The following is a 21,357-nucleotide window of genomic DNA, read 5'->3' on the forward strand; positions in this document are numbered from 1 at the left end:
TATGACCAGTGCGTTCTCTTGACAAAACTCTATTAGCCTTTGCCCTGCTTCATTCTGTACTCCAAGGCCAAATTTGCCTGTTAATCTGGGTGTTTCTTGACTTCCTACTTTTGCATTCCAGTCCCATATAATGAAAAGGACATCTTTTTGGGGTATTAGTTCTAAAAGGCCTTGTAAGTCTTCATAGAACTATTCAGCTTCTTCAGCATTATTGGTTGGGGCACAGCCTTGGATTACTGTGATATTGAATGGTTTGCCTTGGAAACGAACAGAGATTATTCTGTCGCTTTTTTTTTTTTATATTCCTTCTTTTTTTTTTTTAAATTCTGTCGTTTTTGAGACTGCATCCAAGTACTGCATTGGACTTTTGTTGACTATGAGGGCTACTCCATTTCTTCTAAGGAATTCTTGCCCGTAGTAATAGATATAATGGTCATCTGAGTTAAATTCACCCATTCCAGCGGGTCCATTTTAGTGCTCTTGGATCCATAGCATTATTCAAATCTGCTGTTTGCTTATTGACTCTGGATGAACTATCCAACGCTGAGAGTGGGGTATTAAATTCTGCAGTTAGCATCACATTGCTGTTTGTTTCTCCTTTTTACCTCCGCTCGGTTTAGCTTTGTATGTTTAGGTGCTCCAATGTTGGTTGCGTGAATTTTTACAACTGTTATCTTTGTCTCTTTTTACCACTTTAGTTTAAAGTCTATTTTGTCTGATATATCTACGTCTGCTTTTTTTGGTTAGCATTTGCTTGAAATATCTTTTACACAGACGCTCAGTTTTGCCGGTTAAAGTGAATCTGTTGCAGGTAGAATATTGTTGGACCTTTTACATTTTTAAAAAATTCCATTCAAGCATTCTGTCTTTTGATTGGAATTTAATTCCTTTATGTTTAAAATAATTATTAATAGTAAAGATTTTACGATTTCCATTTTGTTAACTGTTTTCTGGCTGTGTGTAGATCCATTGTTCCTCATTTCTCATCCTTTTGCCTTTGTGTTTTGAGGTATTTTGGTATCAGTATGTTTTGACTTCATTATCATGTTCTTTTGCCTAATTACTACAGGATTTTCTCTTGTGATTACCATAGTGCTTACATAAAATATCTTAAAATTATAACACCGTATTTTAAGCTGATAAAAACTTCTATAGCATTCCTAATGTTACACTTTCATTTCTCTTCCTTCTCACAATTTAGATTATTGATATCACAGTTTATATATTTTTAAAATATTGTGTAAACAATAACAGATTATTGTAGTTATGTGTTTTAAAACTACATTTGTTTCTTTAGGCTTCCCTGGTGGCTCAGAGGTTAAAGCGTCTGCCTCCAATGCAGGAAACCCGGGTTCGATCCCTGGGTCGGGAAGATCTCCTGGAGAAGGAAATGGCAACCCACTCCAGTATTCTTGCCTGGAGAATCTCACGGACAGAGGAGCTTGGTAGGCTACAGTCCATGGGGTCACAAAGAGTCGGACACGACTGAGTGACTTCACTTTCACTTTAGACAAGACCTGAAGTGAATTATGCACCACCACTATCATATTACAAAATCTTAACTGTGTATTTATCGTTACTAGCAAGTTTCATTTTATCTTCTTGTGTTTTTAGTATGTTAAATAGCATTCTTTTACTTTCATTCAGAGAACTCCTGTTAACATTTCTTGTCAGGTGGGTCAATTTCTTGTCAGGTAGTTGATGAACTCCCTCAGTTTTTGTTAGGAAAGCCTGTATCTCCTCCTTTCCTGAAGGACAGCTTTGCCAGACATAGAATACTTTGTTGACAGTTCTTTTATTTTTTTTTTTTCCCCTTTCAATAATTTGAATATGTCATCCCATTCTCTCCTGGCCTGAAAAACCTTATGGGGTTTTCCTTATATGAAACTTCTTTTCTCCTCCTCCTTTCAAAATTTTTGTCTTTGACTTTTGACAATTAAATTATGTCTTGGTATTGCCTTATCCATGTTCAACGCATATGGGGTCTTCTGGGCAGCATGCATTTGGATGTCCTCTTCTCTCCCCAAGTTAGGGAAGTTTTTAGACATTATTGTTTTAAATACACTTTTTGTCCCTTTCTCTTTTTCCTCTGGAGTTCTCATAATGCATAGGGTTTCTTCACCATTTTTCATTCTTTTTTTTCTTTTAGTCCTCTGTCTTTTAGGTCATAGATTCTTTCCTCTGCACAATGAAGTCTTCTTTTGAAGTTCTCCATTGAGTTTTTCAGTCCTGTTTTCTCCAGTCATTGTATATGTCAGTTCCAGGGTCTCTGTTTGTTTTCTTTTGATGGTTTCTAGTTCTCTGTTGAACTTTCCATTTTGTTCATGCATTGTTCTAATTTCATTTAGTTATCAGTGTGATCTGATAGTTCACTAAACTTCTTTGAGGATTATTCTGAATTCTTTGTCTGACAGTTCATAGATCTCCATTTCTCTAGGGTCAGTTATTATACCTGTATTGGTTTCCTATGGTGGTATCATGCTTGCTTGCTTTTTTCATGATCCTTGATTCCTTATGTTGGTATTTGTTCATCTGAGTAAGTGGTCTCCTCTTCCAGACTTTACAAGTTTGCAGAGACAGTTCTTCACTAGTCAGCTCAGTTTGGGTTTCTGGATATGTGTGCTGGTAATGTTCTTGGGTGGGTGAGATCTGCTAACAGGGTCTGTTTTTGGGTGAGACCACTGCCTGAGCTCTGAGATGGCAGAATGGAGTTGTGCCATTGCCTGAGAATTGGATGGAATTGCTGGCTTGGTTCCTTGCCCAAGCAAGTTTGATGTTCTGCCTAAGCAAGGTTGCAGGATGAGCTCTGGGTTGCTTCAGTTCTCTGGTCGGGTTTACTAGATGGTCAGGACTGGGTACACTACTCTGCTCTACTCAGCAGCAGGTGGGGCTATGAGTTAGCATCCCTCCTCTGGTGGGGCAGCAGGATGGGCCCTGAGACCTGCATGGCTTATTCTTTGAGAGACTTGAATCAGGTAAGACTGCTCTGAATTCCCTGGCCAGACGGGACCTGGTTTTGCTCTGTAGACAGGGAAAAAAGCTGGTGTGTTTTCTGCTCAAGTGCCTCTATAAGTCAGGTTGTTGGGTGAACTGTGCAGCTTCCCACATGCTCTGGCTGGGTTCCCTGGTAGGGTGGGCTGAGGGCTTCCTGGGAGCTAGTGGTAAAGAACCCAGCTGCCATTGCAGGAGATGTAAGAGATGTGGGTTTGATCCCTCGGTCAGGAAGATCCCCTGGAGGAGGGCATGGAAACCCACTCTAGTATTCTTGCCTGGAGAACCCATGAACAGAGGAGCCTGGCAGTCTACAGTCCATAAGGTCACAATGGGTCAGACACGACTGAAGCCACTTAACATGCATGCACACAGCGTGGGCTGAGGACTGTATCTAACCGTGGGTGGGGCTACAAATTAGCTTCATTTCCCAGGTAGAGTGGGAGACCCAGTTCCAAGGCCAACAAAGCTCTGCTCTGCAGACCATCAGCTCTGCCAGCTTAGTGTATTTTCTGCTTGAGGGTTGCTGGATTACACAGCTTCTGGGTGTTAACCTTCAGGCTTTCTGGTCAGAAGGGCCAGGAACTGTACTCGGCATTGAGTAGGGCTATGGATTAGTTCTCCTGCTTGGGCAAAGAGGGGAATCCTCTAAGCCCAGCAAGCCATTCTGGTCATGGTCTTGCCTCAAGCTGACCCACTCCCAGAGTTCCCTGGTCACTTGGTGCCACTGGCTTTGCTCTGCAGGTGATTAGCTCTGCCAGCCATACCCTCCGCTCTGCTTAAGTGTTGCTGGACTCTCTGGCTGCCTAGGTGTTTCTGATCAGGCTTTCTGAGGGGCTGGGAGCTCCATTCAGCAGTAGGCTGGGCCATGATTCAGCTCCCCTGCCTGGGCCAGAGCAGACCGGCCTCCAGGGCTGGCCAAGCTCTTCGTTTGAGAACCCAAAACAGGCCAGCCTGTGTCCTGCCAAGTTCCCTGATTAGACTGTGACCATCTAGGCTCTGCAGATGAACAAAGCAGCTGCAGAGGTTGGGACTACTCCTTGGACACTGCAGGGAGGACTCACTCTGCTCGTTGCTGCCAGCCCCTCCCCACTTCTCATCACAATCAGATGTCCAGATGCCCAGGGGTCAAGTCCTGCTGGTTCCCCTGCAGTCTCTGTGGGGCACAACCAGCGTGGGGGCTCCCATGAAGGGACCCACAGTGGGAGCTGGGTGTGCACCCTAGGCTCTCTTCTCTGCTGGGGAGCTATAGGTCCAGGTTCAGCCTCTCCACCTGATGCTGTATGAGCCTGGGGACGGGGTGGTGTCATCAGCATGCAGCGGCTCCTCTTAGCACTTCTGATGTGGCCTGTCTTGGTGTCTGGTACAGGGATTGCTTCAGTCTCACTCCTGTGTCCTAGGGTTCTCTCAGTGGTGACCTGCACACGAAGACTTGTTAGTTGTTCTTGAGGGAGAGTGAAGGCCTATAGGAATGGCCTATGTCACCAGCTTGGTTATGCCACTGTCCTCTGTTGTCTCTTCTTATAACACACACAGATATATGGGCTTCCTTGGTGGCTCAGATGGTAAAGAACCTACCTGCAATGCAGGAGAACCAAGTTCAATCCTTGGGTTAGGAAGACCCCTGGGAGAAGGGAATGGCAACCCACTCCAGTGTTCTTGTCTGGAGAATCTCCATGGACAGAGAAACCTGGCGGGCTATGGGCCATGGGGTCACAAAGAGTCAGACACGACTGAGCAATACTTTCACTTTCTTCACTTTTACACACACACACACACACACAATATTTTAAAACAGTGATTATATAATGTATTAAACATATCTATCTAAATATATGTTTTCCAGTTCTGAGGATTTAAAAAAATTTATTTAATTCTTAAAATGTTTTGGCCATGTGGCACAGCATGTGGGATCTTAGTTCTCTGACCAGGGATCGAACCTGTGCCCCGTGCGCTGGAAGCATGCAGTCTTAACCACTGGACCATCGAGGAAGTCCCTAAGGACACTAATATTGTTGAATCCAGGTTCCACCTTATGACCTCACTCATCTTTAATTACCGCCCCTCCCCCCACCCCCCCACCCCCCCACCCCCCCACCCCCCCACCCCCCCACCCCCCCCACCCCCCCACCCCCCCCACCGCAACCCCTCTGCCCTGCAAAGGCCAGATCTCCAAATTCAGCCACATTGGAGGCTGGGACGTTAATATATAAATTTTGGGGGAACACGGACATTCAGCCCATTGGAGCAGGACTTACTGACCTTGCATGGAGTGGCCATCTGGGTTGCTTCTTGAGGAACTCTCTCTGATTGTATTTTTAAGTCCTTCCTCTCAGGCTGGTTATTCTCTACAAGGGCCTTTCTTTTCTTCAGTTCAGTTCAGTTGCTCAGTCGTGTCCGACTCTTTGTGACCCCATGAATCGCAGCATGCCAGGCCTCCCTGTCCATCAGCATCTCCGAGTTCACTCAGACTCATGTCCATCGAGTCCGCGACGCCATCCAGCCATCTCATCCTCTGTCGTCCTCTTCTCCTCCTGCCCCCAATCCTTCCCAGCTTTACTTTTATAAAAAATGTTTTATTTATTTGTCTGCGCCAGGTCTCAGTTGCAGCACACAGGATCTTTAGTTGTAGCATGCAAACTCTTAGTTGCAGCATATAATATCCAGTTTCCTGATCAGGGATCGAACCTGGACCCCCTGCATTGGGAGCCTGGGGTCTTAGCCACTGGACCACCAGTGAAATCCCTGAAATTGCCTTTCAACTTCTGGCCTGTTGGGGAAAGATCTTGCCAGCATTCTGAAACTGAGCTGGGGAAGATGGGGGCAGTCTCAGTGCTATTTCGCATGCATGAGTTCCTTTCATCAGTCAGTTCAGTTCAGTCACTAGGTCACGTCAGACTCTGCGACCCCATGGACTGCAGCATGCCAGGCTTCCCTGTCCATCACCAACCCCCAGAGCCTACTCAAACTCATGTCCATCGCATCGGTGATGCCATCCAACCATCTCATCCTCTGTCATCCCCTTCTCCTCCCGCCTTCAATCTTTCCCAGCATCAGGGTCTTTTCCAATGGGTCAGTTCTTCACATCAGGTGGCCAAAGTATTGGGGTTTCAGCTTCAGCATCAGTCCTTCCAATGAACATTCAGGACTGATCTCCTTTAGAATGGACTGGTTGGATCTCCTTGCAGTCCAAGGGACTCTCAGGAGTCTTTTCCAATGCCACAGTTCAAAAGCATCAATTCTTCAGCGCTCAGCTTTCTTTATAGTCCAACTCTCACATCCATACATGACCACTGGAAATACCACAGCCTTGACTAGATGGACTTTTGTTGGCAAAGTAATGTCTCTGCTTTTCTTTTTCCAGTCATCAGGTAGATGTAAATAATCCTGGCTGCTGTCCCAGCACCCCAAGCATGCAGTGGTCTAAGACCCTAGATTCTTTACCAATTCGCTTTTCTTTTTCCGGTCATCAGGTAGATGTAAATAATCCTGGCTGCTGTCCCAGCGCCCCAAGCATGCAGTGGTCTAAGACCCTAGATTCTTTACCAATTGTTCATAATGGGACTTGTTCCCAACCACGTGTGCTGCCTCTGCTGGAGCAAGGCCTGGCCCCAGGCAGGTTGCTCCTTTCCCACTCCTGGAAGTTGGGCTACAGATGAAGCATGGAAAGGCTTGGGGGTGACAGACCACGGGGAGGGACCCAGAAGCCTGCAGTGGATGGTTAATGCTTATATAAAAAAAGAAAGCATATCTTAGGACTGAGTCAAGGTATGCTTGCAGCCCCTACTCTTCATCGATGATTCTAGCTATCGTGACGGTGAGAACAGAAAAGAACACGAAAGACACAATGAAATAAAGTGTGGTGTCTGCAGACAACGGGAATTGAGGTAGTCATTAAAAAGAATGAGATGGAGACTTCCCTGATGGTCCAGTGGTTAGGACTTCGCCGAGATCCGTGGGTACTGACACGGGAAGATGGTGGTGGTAGTTACATTTTGTGGAGTAAAGACAGTTACAAGGTGACACGCACTGTGTGACCATTTCATGTAAAGCTGATTGGTTGTGTGCGTTCATGTGCGACTGCCCGAAACAGCATTCATCACAGGGCTTACCACTGTCTCTTGGTGAGATGTCAGGTTATTTTGTGCCTTTCTGTTTCATTTCAATGCTCTGTTACAATGAGCACATATAATTTTGGAGACCCACAAACAGCGATTTTCATTTAAATGGAAAGAGCAGACTTCTGCTGGTCTGCATTCTCCCTTGATGACATCATGACTTTCCACTTGCACTTGGTGAAAGAAACTGGTTACAGGCTGTCTGTTGTGAGGCTGAGATAATATGAAAACAGACTGGTTGCTCGATACTTGCTAGTGTTCTCTTTAAACATAGGCTGACTGCAAACATTTTCCCCCCTAAAAAGGGAAACATGGGGTGGAGTGAGAAAGGCCGAGTCGGTGACTCGGGTTTGGATCCTAAATCCTTAGTAACTGAGCTCCGGGTTGCGGTGCTGGGCTGCTCCATGGGCACCGTGCATGTGGCCGTATACACGATCTGTGGACATTCAGGGCTGGTGCTGATGGCACTGGGCAAGGTGGTAGTTCTGGAACTTCAGGCCCAGTGAGGCAGACACCAGCCCATGTCCTCATTTATTAAAGGAGGGAGATGAACATTGACCTTGAAGGTGACCTAGATAGCAAAGCAGCACATGGCGGGGCTCAGATGGTGGTTACCCCACTTGGAGGAGTTTTCCAGGTGGACAGAAGGGTATTCTAGGCTTGTCGAGAGACAGGGAGAAGATAAAGCTGTACATTTGGACATAAAAAAGTAGTTTTTTCCCCTTTGTTACAGGCTTATTGTTATTTGCTCTCTAAGTCGTGTCCAACTCTTTGGGATCCTGCCAGGCTCTTCCGTCCATGGGATTCTCCAGGCAGGAATCCTGGAATGGGTTGCCATTTCCTTCTCCAGGGGATCTTCCCAACCCAAGGGATTGAACCTTCATCTCCTATATTGGTAGATGGATTCTTTACCACTGCGTCACAAGGAAGCTCCCTGTTACACATGTTAATGTTAAAATCAGTTTCTTTCAAAGGTCCATAAGCTTACTTTTGGGGACAGCCATCCCAGGAGGAGACACAGAGGTACAGCTGGTACACATGACTGACGCACACAGGTGGCCCTGCTCCTCCTATCTGGTCCCAAAGGTGGCCAGACTCCCTCAGGGTCTCCCTAGGTGGACACGGCTACCTGTGCACGCACAGGAGAGGCTGCAGTCCACGCTGACACTGGACAGCTTTCCAGGAAGCCCCCAGAATCACAGTGATCTGTGAAAATGCTTTTTGCTGTTGCAGTGTCTCAGCTAGCTTCTTGTCCCTCAAAGCATGGAGCTGACAATTTGTAACCCTGGACTTATGTGAACGAGAGAGAACCAGTCAGAACATCCTCAGAGAGGTCTCAGAGCCCAGTGATGCTATTCTTCTGACACTGGCCTCTAACAAAATTGAGAGATTCTAGCAAAACAAAACAAAACAAAACAAAACAAAAAACAAAAAACAGGTTCTGCTGCCAGCAGGTAAGAAACTCTCACATTAGAATGGGCCAGACAGACTTCCCTGGTGGTCCAGTGGCTAAGATTCTGCACACCCAATGCAGGGGATCCGGGTTTGACTGATCAGAGAACTACATTCCACATGTTGCAAGTAAGAGTTCACACACTGCAACTAAAGATTTTGCATGCTGCAAATAAGACCTGGTACAGCCAAATGAGTAAATAAGTAGGTAAATACAAGAAAAAAAAAAAAAAGGCAGGATACTGTACTTGTTAGATATTGGCTATAATAGCCAGTACTTGTAATGTGTTTTATGTCCCACAGGCCTTGATCAAATAGACATGTGTGAGCTCATTTAATCTCGACAGCTACTGCATGAGGGAGAAACTGTTACAGATCCATTTTACAGACAGGAAACTTGCTGAGGGGCAGAGTTTTCTTGCTCCAAGTCACACACCCATTGAGAAGCCACTTCACTGGAGTGAGGATGGTTTATATAGAGAATGTTGTGGTTTATGCAGCATCTTATCACAGGTGATCACATCAGAACATTGCATTCATTCTGACGGTGGGCAGCTCAAACATGGGAGGGGACTTGCTCACAGCTTTAGAGCTAATAGAGGAGCCCATGTTTTCAGAACCTAGATCTTGAGCTGTTTTATCAGGTTAGGGGTCTAAGTTCTTTATGAACAAAATGGCTGTGTTTTCTGTTTGTTTTTTTTTTTTTTTTTTTTTTGGTGGGGGTGGGTGGGGGTGGGTTGAGCCTTGCAGGTTGCAGAATTTTAGTTCCCTAAGCAAGGATTGAACCCAGGCCCATGGCAAGTGAAAGTGCTGACTCCTAAATACTGGGCCAACAGGGAATTCCCCAAATTTCATTTTTAATTAGATGATAACCTTTAAAAATACCATGAAAACCTCTGGAAATGAAAAGTTGCAATTTGAAAGATGTCTTCATAGAACAAGTTTTGGCTTTTAAGTTGTACTTCTCAGGATTCTTCTGGGTCAGTAGGAGTTTATTCCTTTAAAATGACTCCACATTCATTTCCGACTCTGAGAAACAGTGAGTTCTACCAGGCTCTTTTACTTTGCAATAATGAATTTTTAAAATCTCATTTTTAATGCAAATAGATTTCAGTCTGTTTTTGATAAGGGCTTGATTTAAAAAAATAAAAAACTCCCCAAGTGATTTAACAAAAACTCAAACCAAAAGCAGAGCTAGCTGACTGGGCCTGAGGTGGTTGCTAAGGAGTTGCTCAATACCGATCAGACACACAAACTGCAGCCTTAGAGGCTTCATGCTGAGGCTGAAGGGATCATGCCTAGCTGATGTTTCTTATGAGGCAGTCCATTCGACCAAGACTACACATCTCTAGAACGGCCAGGCACCAGAGATGCCAAGGACAGTCTTTGGAAGTCAGAGGAAGTTATTCTGCTTAAACGTGAGTTAACTTGAATTTCATGCTAACTAGAGCGGCTTATTTGTGACCTATCTGACATCCATTATAGGTCTGCTTTAATTAGTAAAGAAAAGGACACACTGACTGGAAGTAGAGTGTCCACATCAAAAATAATGACTAAGTGCCCCCCTTCCGTGATGCCCATGCAGGTCCTCCTCCAATGGTAAGACTCCTTTCCCGGGTGTCCAGGCCATCGTGACTGGCTGCGCATGTGCGGATCTGTTAGTTCTAAAGACTGCACTGAAGCCATCCTTCCCTAGGTAGTTTCTCAGTTATCTGAGAGGCTGTCTCTGGGCCTAGTGTCCTCAGTTTGGCTCAAAACTGAGAAGTAGCTGAATTCCCTAAACGGCGCTCATGAAAAGCCTCTGCAGTTCTGCAGCGAGTCGACAAGGGAGCCGATGCCATTTGCCTGCTGGCATTTTAACAAGATGGCAAACAGCACCCAGGAGGAAATGGACAGTGCCGGAGACAAGAAACCCGAACCTGTAAACTCACGGCAGGTGTCACTGTGTTTACAGGGAGAGGAGAGAAAAAGCCTTATATGATCCTTCCTTGTGTGTTGAAGATTTTATTTTTCAAACCTTTAGAGGAATCAACTCCCTTTACTAAAACTTTTTGTAAAATGCCACCGAATCCCAGGGATGCAGGTTAAGCCATGCTGTTAAGAACAGACCCTCTCCAGGCTGAGTCTCCTTAATAATAGCTTACCTGGAAGTCAGAGAGGCAGTCCCAGAAGATGATGCTTTGAAAAAGCCAATCTTTCTCCCATTTTTAGATTTGGGCCTGTTTCCAGTATTTTTTTTTTAACTTTCATATATGAGTTTAACTCTGACCTTTCTCCATTTAAACTGGAAGAATTAAAATGCAGGGAAGAATGGCTGTGTCTGTGTGTCTTGACTTAGGGACACACAAGCTCAGACATGTGTGCGGCAGACTTGCCTGCTCAGGACAGACCAACAGGGACGCCAAACGCTTCTCTGCGTGGAAGGGCCGCCCACGGTGTTTTGCAGTTGTCAAGTGTGTGGGAAGTACAGGCAATAAAAATCCTGAAATAAATGGATGTCTGTAATGGCCCTTTGTCGATGGTAGCCTGTGAACTGAGAAAGGCTGGTTTCAAGCTGGAACCCTCACCTGTTCTCTCCCCATCACAGTTATTTCAAACAGCAGTTGCAGGAACCACAATGACTGCCATTAAAACGAAAGCTCATTTTTTAAACTAGTGCTGGAATGAGTACGTATTATAGTAATAGAACAGAGATCAACGTCTGACAGTTTTTACATGATCCCAACACGACTCTTTGTCTATACTCTATATAAATAACCTACCCCTAAGTTTACTCCTAAGTGACATAGCCAGTTTTAGTTCATGAATCGTGGTGTCCAGATGAGCTGATTAACTTGCTTTTTGTCTCTGCCCGAGTCACGGTTAGGTCACTTGCAAGTCTCATGCAAAACCGAGAAACTAGATACAGGAGTTAAGCCTCGAAAACAGGTGACGTCTTGAGAACATGCAGGAGCGGGTGGTGTGGGGGGCTCTGAGTGTCCAGGTTCCATGGGCTTGGTCAGCAGAAGCCTGTCCCAGCCCTAAGCAAGGTTTCCAGGCTCCAGGGTGACGGGGAGCTTCCCGCCAGGGGCTCAGGGAGGGCCATTTGCTTTGCTCGGCTTCTGGGCTGAGTTTTCAAGACATCCTGGATCCATTTCCTGCCAGGGAGAAGATGCCTCAAGGTGGACTGGTGTGGTGTTACTCTAGCGTCTTTACCATGTATGGACCTTGCAATCTGTAGCCAATCTTTCTGTAATAGTTCCTGGTGCCGACCCCTGTGAAGAAGCAGAAAACACTGAAGTCAGAGTCTATTAAGCTTAACTGTGTGTGAGTGCTAAGTCGCTCAGTCATGTCTGAGTCTCTGTGACCCCATGGATGGTAGCCCACCAGGGTCCATGGGGTTTCTGTCCATGGGTTTCTCCAGGCAAGAATACTGGAGGGGGCTGCCATTTCCTCCTCCAGGGGATCTTCCCGACCCAGGGATCGAACCCACAACTCCTATGTCTCCGGCACTGTTAGGTGGGTTCTTTACAACTGCTGCCGCCTGGGAAGCCCAAGTGCAACCTTAGCAGCCTACAACAGCCAGCACATGCATCCCTCCGAGTTGTCCTCCTTCAGCCTCCCACTCACTCACAGACCGAAGCCCATTCCAGATCGAATCTCATTTTATTAAGTCTGGAACAGTTATGAATTCTGAACTCAAGTTGCATTAAAGCATAGAAACTGTGTTTCAGAGCTGATGGGTTTACAACCCTGTGGGCACCACGCAGCACGGCCTTAGACGTTACAGGTGAACGGCGAGTGGTGGACCTAAAGTGTGCGATGTCTACACTCCGAGTGAAGCCAGACAGCGTCATGGTTTCCTGGGAGGCTGAACAAGAGGACAGGTCTGGGACGTGGGGTCTCCGCAGCCTCGATGCCCTGACCCAGAGAAGTGTCAGCGCCACCCACTCCTCCAGAGCGACCATTTCCACAAAGCAATGTCAGTGCCGTTAAATCAGTGGTACGTAACTTACACCTGTTTTATAGGTTTTGGGGGGGGTATTAATCTGGTGTATTTATTTTGATATACGAGCAGTTTAAGCACCAGGAAGTTACGCTGACTTTTTATTTGCCTACGTTTTAAGGAACATTAGCTGATTTAAGTCAACTACTAAAGGTCTGTAAACCTTTTCTTCTTGAAAAGGAATCTACATATTACTTCCATTTGAGAAAATTATTGTAAATGGTGTCTCTCTAATAAAACATGAACACATATAAGAAGCTGAACTCCCAGGAGGATAAAGCGTGGTTTATGCGGTATTATCTATATGCTACTAAGTCGCTTCAGTCGTGTCCAACTCTGTGCGACCCCATAGACGGCAGCCCACCAGGCTCCTCTGTCCATGGGATCCTCTGGGCAAGAATACTGGTGTGGGTTGCCACTTCCTTCTCTAATTATCTATATGAGTGGTTAAGAGTATGGGCTTTTGATCAGTTAGACATGGGTTTAAGGCCTAGACCTGTCGTTTTAAGGGCTGTGGCTTTGGCCAATTATTTAATTTCCCTGAACCTACATTTTACCATCTGTAATAATGTACCTGTATCTTAAGGACGGTGAATAGTAAATGAAATGGTCCTTGAGATGTGTTTAAATCCAAGAGTCTGGAAAAAGTCATTTCTTCTGAAACACCGGCTGCTATTATTATTTTAAAACTTTGAATGATCTGGTATCTGATGGTTTTTCTAGTTTCATCTCTTGCTACTATTCTCCCTGGAAACACTATGCTTCAGCCTTGGTGAAGTTTTAAGTTCCCTGTATGTCTGGCTCTTTACCTAGCTTCCAGGCTTGGCCCATGCTGTGCCCTCTAGCAAATGAATTAAACCCTGGGGAGGGGCGTGGGATCCTCTGATCTGGAACTGGTTGGTCAGAGGCACACTGACAACCTAGACTTGCGATTCACATCCAAAGTGGGGGCGGTCTTGGGGACTGAATTGTGGGGTCTGACGCCATCTCCAGGGAGCTAGTGTGAGAACTGAGTTAACTGTAGGCCACCCAGCTGGGGCCACAGAATCACGTGATGTGTGGAAAACACTTCTGGTGTCAGTAGCGTTGCAGTCTTACTCGGTGTGTAACGTAAAGGAAGACACTGGCATTTTTCTTTTCAGTGCTTTGCCCCACAGCTCTCACCATGGGGCACCGTGACGCTGGTTGACCTACCCCTGTGGTGGAAGCTCTGTGTATCTTGTTCATCACTTTGTATTCCTGCTGCTGATGCTAAATCATGTCAGTCATGTCCAACTCTGTGCGACCCCATAGATGGCAGCCCAACAGGCTCCTGGGATTCTCCAGGCAAGAGCACTGGAGTGGGCTGCCATTTCCTTCTCCGATGCAGGAAAGTGAAAAGTGAGAGTGAAGTCGCTCAGTTGTGTCCGACTCTTAGCGACCCCATGGACTGCAGCCCACCAGGCTCCTCCATCCATGGGATTCTCCAGGCAGGAGTACTGGAGTGGGGTGCCACTGCCTTCTCTGTTGTATTCCTAGTGATCAATACTGTGTGTGAAATCAGGCCATTGCTAGCCCTCTGCAGTCTAACCTCATTCTTTAGCCCAAACATTTGCTATTTAGGAACAGCCTTCCCATCGTGTTTTGTTTCCCATCCCTTTTCAAAATCTTTCAAGTATTATGAAAACAGAACTGAAGTTGATGTGATGGAGGTTAACAACAGAATTGTCATGTAGTAAGAGGTCACTGGAGAATTTCCCAGGATTACTGATATTTTGTCTTGTACAATTTCACCTTGTCTTTGTGTTCTAATCATCATTTCTGTTCAACACTGTGGTTTGGGGTAGAGCTGGGGGAAGACAGAAGCATGAACAAATAATGGGTCAGGCTACTCAGAGCCACTGGGTCCAGGAAGACATCTCATGCCTCTCAGAGGGTAGGTGCGTGCGTGCTGTCGCTTGTCCTGTCCAGCTCTCTGCAGTCCCATGGGCTGTGGCCCACCAGGCTCCCCTGTCCATGGGATTCCTCAGGTGAGCATACTGGAGTGGGTCGCCATGCTCTCCTTCAGGGGACCTTCCTGACCCAGGGATCGAACTCAGGTCTCTCATGTCTCCTACATTGGCAGTAGGGTTCTTTACCACTGGCGCCACCTGGGAAGTCCCCCTCAGAGGGTACAAACACTTTGCTGCTAAGTCACTTCAGTCGTGTCCGACTGTGTGCGACCCCATAGACAGCAGCCCATCAGGCTCCCCTGTCCCTGGGATTCTCCAGGCAAGAACACTGGAGTGGGCTGCCATTTCCTTCTCCAATGCATGAGAATGAAAAGTAAAAGTGAAGTCGCTCAGTCATGTCCGACTCTTAACGACCCCATGGACTATAGCCCACCAGGCTCCTCCATCCACTTTAGCGTTTGCATTATCTCCTAAAGTTCTGTATCTGTAAGCAGGTCCTATGTCCCAGCAATCACATTCCCAGAGTGAAAAGAGAAACAAATACTTATAGCCAACAAAAGATAGGATACTCATAACATCCAAAACAGGAAATAATCCAAATATCGATCACTAGTAGAATGGATAAAGTACAGGATGCTCACACAATGGAATGCTGACACGGCGACAGGGAAGCAGGAACTAGAGCTACCTCCAACACCAGGCATGAATCGCACAGATCAAATTTTGCACAAAAGAAACTAGATATATGAGTCCATCAACAAAAAGTTCAGAAACAGACAAAACGAATTGTATGGTGATAAAGGTCAGAATACTGGTTATATTTGGAAGACAATAAGGATTGACAGACGGAACAAGGGAGTGTTCTGGAATGCTGAGAATGGTGTATCTTGATCTGGGTTAGAAGTTATCTAATACATGGGAACTTACGCATACACACAAATTACATGGTATACTGAAAACACTGTACTTTATTCATGTACGTTATAGTTCGATTAAAAAAATCCCATGAGGGTATACATCCATTTAATAGATGTTCCATGAGTTTTGACAGCTCTATTTATATAAAGAATTCACCAACATAAGGAAAAAGGATGAGAGGTAGGTGGCTAAGAAACCATTACCAGAGGGATCAGTGTATCACACTGATGTCTCTGAAGTCATTCAACGCAGAGCTTTCTGTTTCTAGAATCCTAGAAACACACAAACATGCTAGAAATGACTTCTGTCATCCTTTCTTCCACTTTAAAGTTTGCATTCAAACTGAACTTTGCTCTGTGACATGACAGCGTTTGGCAGAGGCACCCTAAGATTAAAACGAGCTTTTCCTCACTTCAGTTACAATGCACAGACTGTGGCATAAATTAAGGATTCTGATCAGAAAAGTGACATGACTGACTTACCTTTGAAAGAGGTGGCTCTGAATGCTATTTTGAGAACAGAAGGAAAGTTCCAGGAGGACAGGGTTTTTACCTGCAGAATTGCTAGTACGCAGAGCAATGCCTGCATGTATTTGCTCAGTAACCAAGTGCAGGGGGCGGCTTCCCTGGTGGCTCAGATAGTAAAAGAATCTCCTGCAATGCAGGAGACCAGGGTTCAATCCCTGGGTCGGAAAGATCCCCTGGAGGAGGAAATGGCAACCCACCCCAGTATTCTTCCCTGGGAAATCCCATGGACAGGGGAGCCTGGTGGGCTACAGCCCATGGGGTCGCAGAGAGTTGGACAAGACTGAGCGACTGAACTGAGCAACTAAGCACATATACACACAACCAAGGGCAGAAACAGGGAGACCAGTTAAGAAGCTATTGCAACAATCCAGGTGAGAGATGGAGGTGGCTCAAAGAAGAATCACAGTGGTGAAGAGTGGCAGAATCTTGAAATACTTAAAAGGGAGAGCTAGAAGAATCTGCTGAAGGATGTGAAGAGAGGGGCCTAAGATGACTCTAAGGTTTTTGGCTGAACAAGGATAGATCTGGAGAAAGAATGGATTGCCAGTTAGCGAGATTGGAAGATGCTGGGAGGAGCAGTGGGGAGGACACCAGGAGCTTGGCTTTGGCTGTGCTGCAGGTGAAATGGCTGTTAAGACATTCGAGTGGAGATGCTGAGTGATATGTGATGGTTCTGGAAGCCTTTCTTGCTCTTAGATGGTCTCTTTTCATGTATGTTCTTTTGGAAAGAAATTCATTTTCCTTTTTTCTTAATTGAAGTATAGTTGATTCATAATACTAGTTGCACACATACAACACAGTGACTCAAAATTCTTAAACCATACTCCATTTAAAGCTATGGCAAAACGTTGGCCATACACCCTGCGGTATACAATATACTCCTGTAGCTTATTTATTCTATACGTGGTGCTTTGTGCCTCCTAGTTCCCTACCCCTACTTTGCCTCTCCCCAGTGGTGACCACCAGTGTGTTCTCTGTATCTGCGAGTCTGTTAGAAAGAAATTTCTGGCTGGGGCAGGTAGCTTACGAGGGAGGTGGCTAAGGACGAAGCAGGTGGGTGGAGGCTGGCAGAGTGGGCAGCTGAAGACCACCTGGGTCCTTTTTGACGCTGTTGAATCATGAAGTAGCCAATCTTAAAGCTGCTTACCTAGGAAGCTGTTGTGAAAAATGTTTTCTGTTTGGGGTAAGCCATTTTGTTTGGTACTTTGGGGCACTGTAATAACACATAAGACAAACTTATCATTTTAACCATTTTTCACTGCACAGTCTACTGGCATTAAGGAGCTTCATACTGTTGTTCAACCCTCACCACCATCCAGTCTACAGCAGCAAAACTGAAAGTCTGCATCTGTTAAACAGCAGCCCCCGGATTTATACAGGTATTGCTAGCTAATAAAAGCATCCCCTAAAATTTTCAGATATATCACTGGACTTTTTAGAAAACTGAAGTACAGTTGATTTGTAGTACTGTGTTAGTCTCAAGTATCCAGTGAAGTGATTCAGTTATAAATACACACATACAAGATGTTGAGTATAGTTCCCTGTGCGGTACAGTAGGTCCTTGTTGGATATCTCTTTTAAATATAGTAGTGTGTATCTGTTAATCCCATATTCCTACTTTATCCCTTCCCCCCTTAGTAACCACACATTTGTTTTCTCTGCGAGTCTATTTCTGTTTTGTAAATAAGTTCATTTGTATCATTTTTTAAAAATTTCACATATAAGTGGTATCTTTCTGATTTCACTTAGTATGATCATCTATATAGGTCCATCCATGTTGCTGCAAAAGGCAAAATTTCACTCTTTTTTATGGCTAATATTCTATTGTATGTATGTGAGTGAATGTGTATTTGTATACAGTCACACACACTCCCCGTACATTCATCTGTCAACAGACATTTAGGTTGCTTCTATGTCTTGGGTATAGTGCTACAGTGAATATTGGACCTCATGTATCTTTCAAATTAGTTTTCTCTAGATATACACCCAGGAGTGGGCCTGAAGGATCATATGGTAACTCTATTTTTAGTTTTTTAAGGAACTGCCATACTGTTCTCCAGAGTGGCTGCACCAGCAGTGTAGGAGGGTTCCCTTTTCTCCACATCCTCTCCAGCATTCATTATTTGCAGACTTTTTAATGATAGCTGTTCTGACTGGTGTGAGGTTGGCTTTTTATACTTCTAATTTTACAAAACAGATGTCATTTCCCATGGGCTTAAAGCAATCTATTATGGAGAATTTCAAACAACAAAAGTAGAAGTGATATTAGACTGAACCTCCAAATGCCCAGCACCCAGCTTCAACAATGATCAACTCATCCATCAGACTTCTGTGCTTCTAGCTTCCTACCTACATGAAGTCACAAGATAGGTTTAATGTTTCCTTTTGATTCTGCTCAGCTCAGTCACTGGAATCAAGTTTATTTATTTATTTTTTAATTTTACTTTATTTTACTTTACAATACTGTATTGGTAACAAACACATGAAAAGATCCTCAGCATCACTGATTATCAGAGAAATGCAAATCAAAACCACAATGAGGTACCATTTCACACCAGTCAAATGGCTGCAATCCAAAAGTCTACAAGCAATAAATGCTGGAGAGGGTGTGGAGAAAAGGGAACCCTCTTACACTGTTGGTGGAAATGCAAACTAGTACAGCCACTATGGAGAACAGTGTGGAGATTCCTTAAAAAACTGGAAAGAGAACTGCCTTATGACCCAGCAATCCCACTGCTGGGCATACACACAGAGAACTGAAAGGGACACGTGTACCCCAGTGTTCATCGCAGCACTGTTTATAATAGCCAGGACATGGAAGCAACCTACCACAGCAGATGGAATCAAGTTTAAATCTCCTCTTTCAAACAAAGATGATGGTGATCTTTACCATCCTCTTTACCAGTTATAACCAGATTGAGGGCTTCCCACGTGGCACGGGTGGTAAAGAATGTGCCTGCCAATGCAGGAGACGTAAGAGGTGCAGGTTCAAGCCCTGAGTCGGGAAGATCCCCTGGAGGAGGGCATGGCAATCCACTCCTGTATTCATGCCTGAAGAATCCCCGGGACAGAGGAGCCTGGTGGGCTACAGTCCAGGCTGAGGATGTGCAGCTTGTCAGAGAGCTTTACTTCCCCAGGAATGCCCCCGCCTACATCTGTCCACCACAAATAGCTGCAGAGGTGAGAGAGAAGCTGCTCCTTACATGCAGCAAGGATTCAACAACCCTTGGACAACCACAAAGTTCCATGATCTGGCACACTCCAAGTGTGCTGGTTAATGAACAGCTTTACTGGGGTACAACTCAGCACTCCTCAGTTAAGAGTCCCACGGGGGACTTCCCTGGGGTCTAGTGGTTGAGAATCCATCTTCCAGTGCAGGGGATGTGGGCTGGATCCCTGGTCAGGGAACTAAGATCCCACATGCCATGGTGCAACTAAGCCTGCATGCCACAGCTAGAGAGAAGCCTTTGCTGTAACTGAGACCCAGTGTAACAACAACAACAGAAGTCCCACTGAGTACAGACTCCCCTGTTCCCAACTTCTGCCCTCATACAGAAGACGCCTGGAAACTACTACCAACTTGAGGGAGGAGAGACATTCAGGCTTTGCTTGCTATGTATCTTTTTGAAGGAAAGGCACATTTTCACAGAGGAGGCAGTGGCAACCCACGCCAGTGTTCTTGCCTGGAAAATCCCATGGATGGAGGAGCCTGGTAGGCTGCTGTCTATAGAGTCGCCGAGTCGGACATGCAGCGACTTAGCAGCAGCAGCACATTTTCAATCTCCGATCCTTGTTTTCAGTAACATCAGTAGCACTGAGATGGGAAGTCTACTTCCGGCCCACCAGGGAAGCTGTCAGTATTTTGGGGAGAGAAGTTTCATCTTTAGCCAGCCTGGACTCTCACCTCTTACTTAAACAAAAATATTCCCCATTTGTATCTCTCTGTGCCTCCTGTTTCTTGAAAGAGAGATTTTCCTCTGTTTCTACCCTCTGCAGAACAGGCTGGCAAAAGTATTAGCATTCTCAGCCAGCTTAGAAGGGAAAACGCACCATCACTGCGGTGGGTGGAGGCCATGCTCTGCCCCTTCTGCTCTCCTTGGTTAGTAAGGCTCCTCGTCACAGTAACTTTCCTCTTGTGAGATGGCCAAGAAAAAGCAATTACATCTCACAGCTGACGTCAGCCGAGCTCCTGGACTGACGTGAGCAGCTGTCTCACAGGCTTCTGCCCTTGAGGACAGACAGGCAACGGGCTGTCTCCAAAGCAAGCGAGTTCTCTACCCGGTGGCCTGTGTGCGGCTCTGCCAGTCCCTGGGCTGGCGGGTGAGCAGGGGTGACCTCTGTGCAGCTGACCTCAGGGAGCCTGGTTGACAGAACCCACGGCTGGCAGCAGAGCCTCCAGGACAGGGAGGAGGGGGCAGCCCACAAACTGGAGGCATTTCCCCCAGGTTTACTGGGAGCTGGGTGCTCTTGGCAGTCGGCCTTGGAGCAATAAGCCCAGAGGCCACAATGCAGAAACAGCTTCCCACCAAGTACTGACCTGACCGCCCTCCGCTCCTCTCATCCCACCCAGAGCCAGCAGCGTGCTTTGCTTTGATTAAACCCTCAGCCTGGGGCTGTGTGGGCTTCCCAGGTGGTGCAGTGGTAAATAATCCGCTTGCCAATGCAGGAGACAGAGGCTTGACCCCTGAGCTGGGAGGATCTCATGGAGAAGGAAATGACACCAGAGCCTCCAGCCCCTCAAGGTGGACAAAAACGCCTCTGCTTCCACATCACCTCTCCCTTTCTTTGAAACGTGTACCATTTTAGCTTAACACAGTTTCAGCTACTCTAAGTGTTGATGAAAGAAAGGAAATTACCCCAGATGTACAGGCCAACTGCCTCGGCCACCGGCCACAGAGCAGCGTAACTGTGAGCTGCTCAGTGCGGTCTAATAAAGGGGGAGGGAGGGAATCACACAACCTTAAAAAGGTGAAATCAGAGATGAAAGTGGAACAAACCTCACTGTTTACTCAAATTCTGTGCTGTGTGTGCTTAGTCGTGTCTGACTCTCTATGACCCCAGAGGCTATAGCCTGCCAGGCTTCTCGGGCCTCGGTCCATGGGATTCTCCAGGCCAGAATACTGGAGTAGGTTGCCATTCCCTTCTCCAGGGGATCTTCCCGACCCAGGGACTGAACCCGAGTTTCCTGTATCGGCAGGCAGACTCTTTACCACTAGTGCCACCAGGTAAGCCCTTAAATTCTACTGATATGTACTAGAAAAAAAAAAATGCATTCTATTTTTACATAAATAGAGACAGCAGGCAAAAGAAGTCAACTAGTCAAGGTGATACCTGATTAGGCTTCAACACTCTGCTTCTCCATGTTACTACAGCCCTTTCTCTCTAAGGGGTAAATCCAATACCAAAGTATAGAAGATGAAAATAAACACATTTTT

General features: G+C 45.8%; 1 protein-coding gene across 1 annotated transcript in view; it reads right to left on the minus strand.

Annotated features, from left to right (window-relative positions):
* Positions 9,287 to 21,357, minus strand: part of ELP3 (elongator acetyltransferase complex subunit 3) — a 125,124-nt gene continuing 113,053 nt past the window's right edge. The window contains exon 15 of the mRNA XM_005683552.3: positions 9,287 to 11,815. Within this exon, the coding sequence (XP_005683609.1) occupies positions 11,739 to 11,815 (77 nt within the window). The 3' untranslated portion in view covers positions 9,287 to 11,738. The remainder of the gene's footprint in view (positions 11,816 to 21,357) is intronic.

Source organism: Capra hircus, chromosome 8 (genome assembly GCF_001704415.2).
Source record: "Capra hircus breed San Clemente chromosome 8, ASM170441v1, whole genome shotgun sequence".
In the NCBI taxonomy this organism is placed as follows: domain Eukaryota; kingdom Metazoa; phylum Chordata; class Mammalia; order Artiodactyla; family Bovidae; genus Capra; species Capra hircus.